This window comes from Phyllopteryx taeniolatus, chromosome 23 (genome assembly GCF_024500385.1).
Source record: "Phyllopteryx taeniolatus isolate TA_2022b chromosome 23, UOR_Ptae_1.2, whole genome shotgun sequence".
Taxonomy (NCBI): Eukaryota; Metazoa; Chordata; class Actinopteri; order Syngnathiformes; family Syngnathidae; genus Phyllopteryx; species Phyllopteryx taeniolatus.
This window is the reverse complement of record NC_084524.1, coordinates 8,431,446-8,439,071: the sequence shown is the minus strand read 5'-3', so window position 1 is coordinate 8,439,071 and position 7,626 is coordinate 8,431,446. Positions and strand designations below refer to the sequence as shown.

General features: G+C 43.5%; 1 protein-coding gene across 6 annotated transcripts in view; it reads right to left on the bottom strand.

The window, feature by feature from the left end:
• Nucleotides 1-243: 243 nt before the first annotated feature.
• LOC133472546 (gastrula zinc finger protein XlCGF57.1-like) overlaps nucleotides 244-7,626 on the bottom strand; it is a 29,577-nt gene continuing 22,194 nt past the window's right edge. For 3 of the 6 annotated variants that reach the window (XM_061763539.1, XM_061763536.1, XM_061763538.1), the window contains exon 2: nucleotides 3,388-6,972. In XM_061763539.1, the coding sequence (XP_061619523.1) occupies nucleotides 5,147-6,856 (1,710 nt within the window). In that variant the 5' untranslated portion in view covers nucleotides 6,857-6,972 and the 3' untranslated portion in view covers nucleotides 3,388-5,146. The other 3 variants (XR_009786750.1, XR_009786751.1, XR_009786749.1) reach the window with 3 other exon arrangements.

Below are 7,626 nucleotides of genomic sequence, written 5' to 3'. Positions count from 1 at the left end.
ATTCTGATTCTGAAAGTCTTTCATTCGAATGTTATATTTTCAAAGAAATTTAGAAAACAAATATTCCCCAAAAAGTTTGGATTCTGCAGCTTTTGCCATAAATGTAGTACCATTTTTACAAAGTTGTTTCATTACTTTGCATTGATACTCATGAGGCCACTATTTGGGCAGAAGTACATTACTTTTCTATTTACAAGTGGGGGTATTTTTCACTTTATTTGCCCAATGCACTGCAACAATCGCTTACTTTTCCAATACGGTTTATTCCTTACTGGATGGATTCACAAACAACATACAGAACACACTGAGGCATTTGACACGCACGCCTGTCATGCGATAGTCCAGCTGAAAGCAGAGTTGTCTTGGGAAAAGAGGCAAAGTCAGTTTATGACAGAACACCTTTATAGCTCCTCACTCTAAACATTTCATGAATCGACAATTAAGAGAAACGACAACTTCATATTGTGTCAGCTTTCTTGGTCACGATGTATGTAGGGAGAAGCTGCGGCAAGCATTTTCATACAAACCCAACAAACTTACATGCGGGTATTAATAAACCTTACTTTTAAGTCAGACACGTTGGAAGCAGCGGCAGACGCACATTTATCACACCATCAAGTCATTTTAATTTCCAAAGCTTATCTTTGATACATGACGGAACAACTGGCAACGCGCACACACTCGTGCAAACACCCGGCATTGCGGAATCATTGTTAACCCCATTAAATTACATTCAAACGATCATTGATAAAATTCAATATACATGAGCTTTGTTTTTAAAACCAATATACACGTTGCGATCATATGTTCAGAACAAGTTGATGATACGATTTCAAAAAGTGACACATTGTACACAAACATTTTATCTTCATCAATAAGTGATTCACGAGTCGACTTAAGCTTTGGCTTTAAGCTTCAAATGGATAACGTGGTTACCATGGTAACACGTTGGCCCGGCGCGTCAGTGGACACGGGAGCAGGAACGCCACAGCCATGGATCACATCGATGGGCGTGCATTTTTACATTACATATTTAATAGTTCATCACAAATAACAATTTATATTCTTCACCTACTTTCCCGTAAACGCGTGTACACGCACATTTCCCCCATCAAGGAGTTTGTAAAGTGCGAGCACAGACACGGTAAACTTGAAATGAGCGCCACATTGCACACACGACTGTAGTGTGTCGCTCTGCTTGGCACAACACCACAAAAGCCTTGAAGGCAAAAAGGCATCGGCGCACACCGGATGCAGAAACAGCACCCGACGACAGTGGAGCTTGGCGATGCTCGACCGTGAGCGGAAACGAGCATGTTCCTGCACGCGCTATCGTTTAGTATGCCCCTCGCAGCAAGCGTCGGCTTAGACTAAACATGCTTACGCAAACGACCGATTTGCCCATTTGGCCGACTTGATTTCTTCATTGATCCTATCGTGTTTATGAACGCACGGGGGGATGGTTTGGTGGACCTGGGGGTGGTGGGGGATTGGACAGCAAACCCACGAGAGCAAGACGATAAGAACAATTGCAAACTACTGGCAAAGCAAACATTCACATTGGGGCATTACATCTACAGTCAGCTGATCATGAACCACCAACCATGACCTCTTTAGTTGAGGTCACGACAAGCCAAACAAAGTCAAAACCGCTTGAGCACCTTGCATCTGCACATCATTATCGGTATTATTATCAGTATTATTATTAACATCTCAACACACAAATACAGTCAATGTTTTCCTTTTCTGTTCAACGTCCAAGATTTCTGCACATCGGCGTCTGGTGTCATTGAAGGTTGCGTGATGTAGAAACAAGGTGTCTCCAAAAAGTCTCATTTCAGTCTGAAGGCGGTTTCCGTCGTGTCGTTTCTAAGAGATGGCTGCACTCTGCTGCATGCAAGCAACGTGTAGACACTGTTTATGACAAAATGACAGAATTGTAGGCTCTTTCATTGGCACAGCAGGCCAGTGGAGGAGCAATGCGAGTGACACCGCTTCGAAAAAAAAAATGCACAGTAAGGAAACGCAATACAGCTAATCCTTGCCGCCTAAGCCGCAGTCAGGACAGCGGGTGCCGGCAGATAAGAGGACGGCATCTCCTCACTCGCGGAGGTCACGGTTAGGGGCCGGAAAAGCTCATCAGTTGCCTGGTGATTCTGCTTCAGGAGTCGTACACTTCACATCCCGTGTTCCTAAAGTGGCACGACCGCAAGCGATTACAAACTCCAAATGCGCGCTCGTACAAAAAACGTGCTGTATCCTATAGGTTGGATATCATTGGCGTTGGGTGGAATACTTGCATGTCCAAAACCATTACTTTTCAGGAAAACTAAATAACGACGTCTCTATGAACACTGCGTCATCAAAGAGCAAGCGATTTACAACGCTCAGTCGTTTGGAAGAATCACAGTCCCACGTGTGGACTGAACAACGGTATCAATTGATGAAAAAATATTCAATTGAACAGATTTGGGCAAGTCACTGATGGTGTCGTGGTACACTCGCCTGACTTTGGTGCGGGCAGCGTGGGTTCAGTTCCCACTCAGTGACGCTGTGAATGTGAGTCCGAATGGTTGTCCCTGTCTATATGTGCCCTGCGACTGACTGGCGACCGGTTCGGGGCGTAGTCCGCCTTTCGCCCAAAGTCAGCTGTGATAGGCTCCGGCGCAGCGCCCCGCGACCTTTACCGGAATAAGCGGTGTTGAAAATGGATGGATAGACGGACCAAATTTGGACATGGAAGGATTTTGGCCCGATGCCCGCAATATGTACTCTATATACACGTGCGTACAAAAATGATTTACAAAAGTTCTTCTGAAAACAGTACATCTTTAACAACTGGCCACAATTTTAGGAGCGATTATCATGTATAAAATACTTTTTGGATTGAAAATGCCAGAGAGGTATTCATTTTTTTAGAAATCACTACGCATGCTACTTTGTGTTGAAAACAATCGGAGCTGGCACGCTGACATCTAATTATGTTAATGTCGCAACCTACATCGGCAGTGTGCAAGCACGCATGTTCTCGGGGCAAAGGCTATTTCGGTGGGTGAGGCTCTCAAAAAGGAAAGGAGAATACGTTTGTGGACAATATGGAATGCTGTGTGAAAGCAGCTTCGAGTAGCTGGCCATGCGGCTGCAAATTCTACCTCACCGGGCCACGAGAGGGAAGCAAAGTAACCTGCTCAAAACAACAGTCCAAATTCCGATTTGTCTGCTAGATGACTTCGGGTGTGTTTTATCGGCTGTTCCAACCTGAGAGCGAGCGAGCTGTTTGACTTCTGCTTGTGGAGCTTTTCCTTCTCCCTCTTCACCTTGGGCATGATCTTAAGCTTTATGCTGCTTTTACTACTGGGACGCGCCAACCCCTGGATGCACACACAATCACACGTGGCACAACGCACACAAGCACTTTGCACATATTATTCTTTGAAAAGATCTTTTTAAACATAGGACAAAAAACAGTGGGTATAAAAGGGAAGAACGTTTTTACTGACTCAGTTTGGTTTCGATGTTTGGTCAGTAAACATCGCCTAATTGTGCATTGTATTTTTTGAATTTGGTGTGCCAGGACCTGAGGAAGGCTCCTTGGAGCCGAAACGTTGTCGAGGCACACCGTTTGGGCGACAAAAAAAGTTTTGGGGGGGATTTTGTGTTTTTTTGTGGGTTTTTGTTGTTATAATTAGAAATATATTACAAATTCATAACTATTCATAAATAGCACATCTAAAAGAAAAAATGTTACATAAATAACAAAGGAGACTCTATACAATTCATTTGGAAATACAAAAAAGAAAATGAAAACAAAGATGACTGGTGGAGAGTGGAAAGTGGTCCACTATGACCGGCGGGGCCAGCAGGCACGCCGCCAGGAATGGGGAAATGGAGACGGGAGATGGCGTAGGGGGATGGACCGTGCATCTCCCCCCCGATCCCGGAAGGGGAATTATTTCCCCTATACTGGGAGAGGGAGGGTTCGGTTCCCCTCACCTAACCCTACACACAAATTAAAAACACAAAGATGTGGAATGGACAGCGGACCCAAGTCCACTATGGACGACGCCGCCAACAGGCGCGTCACCAGGAACGGGAACGGGCGGACGGTAAAAGGTCGAAACGTCGCGACGGGCACTCTATAGCTCTCTCTCTGAGTCTCATTTCTTTTAGGCTCTTTTTCTTTTTTTCATTTTTGAATTAGCTCATTTATTTACTCATCTGACCACTAGAGGGCAATACAGCCCCACACATAATACATGACACACATAAGCCAATAGAGGCACACACATAAATACAACATACCGTTCTTGTTTTTGAATAAAAAGCAAGACAAGAAAATTGGATAAAAGTAATAAAAATAAGAATACATTCAGATAAATGACAACAACACAACAACCAAAAAAGTAAAAAACAAAAATTGGAACAAAGTTACAAATAATTAAATACTAACAAATTGGTTTTCTTTTTTCAATAAAAAAAAGGAAAAAAAAATAGATAAACAAATGTAACAAAAGCCTTAACAAAGGAGGTGACACAAAAAAGAAAACGTGCTGAATTAATAAATAAAGAAATAACAAACCATGCTTGGGAATGATGAATGGACAGTGGTCGGCTATGGGCGAAGACACGCCCGGACTGACCCCAAAGCCAGGAGATACGGAGTCGGGGACCAACCACCTCGGTACCGGGAGGGACGAGAACACTGGAGGAAGGACCGTGCATTCACCTCCTCCCAATATAACGGGAGGGGGGCTCTTCTCACTCATCCTTACCCTAACTTTATTCAAGACTTTGTGCTAACAGCAACTTCTCGGCAGGAAAAGGAAATACACAGGTCGCGATTTAACACTTGCCCTCGCAAAACCTCCCCTTTCCCACCAATTGGCTGCAATTACTGCATACTGGACTAAAATAGCTAAGATTGTTCATCTAACTGAAAAATATACACAGACAATAAGAGACATAGAACATGAACTGTTACGGCGTCCTAGTCTTCCAGCTTGCCTCGTCCATGCAGCCAGTGGGCGCACTGGCTGTCCTTGCAAATTAATTCGCAGACACACCCTCCGGTCTTTGCAAACGTCTTCTTAGGTTGCCTCCCCCTTCAGCTGCAGCTGCGGGCTCTCTCCGACGAGAGGCGAAACTTTCATTGATCACTGCTATTCTCACCAACACACTTATGATTCTTAGCCAGATACTTATGAGAAAACCTTTTTACACAAACTGAGCAGGAAAAGGGCTTCTCTCCAGTGTGCGTTATTTTGTGACTTGTCAAATGTCCCTTTCGAGAGAATCTTTGACCACACAATGAGCAGGAAAACGGTTTCTCATTAGTGTGGGTTCTTGTGTGACTTTTCAAGGTTCCCTTCTCAGAGAAAGTTTGACCACAAACTGAGCAGGCAAAAGGCTTCTCTCCAGTGTGGGTTCTGGTGTGTACTTTTAAGCTTTCCTTTAAGGAGAACCTTTGACCACAAACTGAGCATGCAAAAGGTTTCTCACCAGTGTGGGTTCTTGTGTGACTTGTCAAATGTCCTTTTCGAGAGAATCTTTGATCACAGACTGAGCAGGCAAAAGGTTTCTCACCAGTGTGGGTTCTTGAGTGACTTTTCAAGGTTCCCTTCTCAGAGAAAGTTTGACCACAAACTGAGCAGGCAAAAGGCTTCTCTCCAGTGTGGGTTCTGGTGTGTACTTTTAAGCTTTCCTTTAAGGAGAATCTTTGACCACAAACTGAGCATGCAAAAGGTTTCTCACCAGTGTGGGTTCTTGTGTGACTTTTTAAGTTCATCTTTAGGGAGAATCTTTGACCACAAACTGAGCAGACAAAAGGTTTCTCACCTGTGTGTGTTCTCGTGTGTATTTTTAAGTTTTTCTTGACGGAGAATCTTTGCCCACAAACCGAGCATGCAAAAGGCTTCTCTCCAGTGTGGGTTCTTGCGTGACTTGTCAAATATCCTTTTCGAGAAAATCGTTGACCACAAACTGAGCAGGCAAAAGGTTTCTCACCTGTGTGGGTTCTTGTGTGTATTTTTAAGCTTTCCTTGACGGAGAATCTTTGACCGCAAACTGAGCAGGCAAAAGGCTTCTCTCCAGTGTGGGTTCTTGTGTGCCTTGTCAAATGTCCTTTTCGAGAGAATATTTGACCACAAACTGAGCAGGCAAAAGGTCTCTCACCAGTGTGGGTTCTTGTGTGACTTTTTAAGTTCATCTTTAGGGAGAATTTTTGCCCACAAAGGGAGCAGGCAAAAGGCTTCTCTCCAGTGTGCGTTCTTGTGTGACTTGTCAAATGTCCCTTTCGAGAGAATCTTCGACCACAAACTGAGCAGGCAAACGGTTTCTCACCAGTGTGCGTTCTTGTGTGAATTTTTAAGGTTCCCATCTCAGAGAAAGTTTGCCCACAAACTGAGCAGGAAAATGGTTTCTCACCAGTGTGGGTTCTTGTGTGTATTTTTAACTTTCCCTTCACAGAGAATCTTTGACCACAAACTGAGCAGCAAAAACGTTTTTCTCCAGTGTGTGTTCGCGCACGTTTTTTCAAAATGCTCTTATTAGCAACCTTTTTCCCAGACTGAGAAGATTTCCATCGTTTGTTGTCAGTGTGACATGTCATATCACCTTCAGACGGTTCACCACCATCATTTCCATCAGTGTGAGTAGAGTGCAACGTCATGTCACTATCTGATTGTGGAGCTAAGAGGCCATCTGCTTGTGATCCTCCACAGTGGTCTCCATCACTTGAGCTGTTGCTGTTTGGTGGCTCCGCCCCTCGTCTCTCCTCACGTCGACCTTCATCTTCACTCTTCAAAGGGACACCAGTCGATGGAACCTTGATGATTTCCTCCTGCTCTTCCTCTTTCATGTGAAGGAACTCTTCCTCCTCCTCTTTGATGTGTTGAACCTCTTCATCCTCCTCTTCCTCTTTGATGTGAGGGGACACTGACTGCTGCCGCTCTGGAGGAAGATTTTCACTGACATCTGCAAGACAAAAGAAGACAAAATGTACAAGATTAGTGCCTAATAATTTGGGGAAATTTACTAGCATCACACAAAATCCCAATTTTGCTCTCTCGCTCTGACTCAACGCATTAAATGCTCACATTCACATTTTTATTACCCCAGCAGCTCACGATGTCCTATTTCCCTTTTTATTCACCATTTTTTTCTTCTTTCATCACTATTAAGTGTTATTTTCGTCTTGTAGTTAGCCTCTTTGTGCTTACCTATAAATCCCTCGTAGATTTCATTATATTTTCTATAAAATTCCACTCTTGTGTTTTGTGTGTGTTTTGAGTTTAAGTAAGCTTCGGTCATCTAGAACTCATATTTCAAAAAATGTAGCAACCTTTAGATTATGAGACTTATAAAAGGGTTTGTCCTCACCTTCTCCTAAATTGTATACATATAAAAAGTGACGTGGAGCCCTTTACGAGACAAAATACCTTGATTTATAACACTAGGCGTCAAATCACGCTAAACCAGCAGCAACGCAGACGCTGCGGCTTCGAGAAATTTATTTCCTAAATAAATTCCGTTTTATCCCAAAAACAATATACGCTACACAGGATAATGATCCAAAACATACTGCGAAAGAAACTCTCAATTGGTTTCAAAGAAAAAAAATTAAAGCTG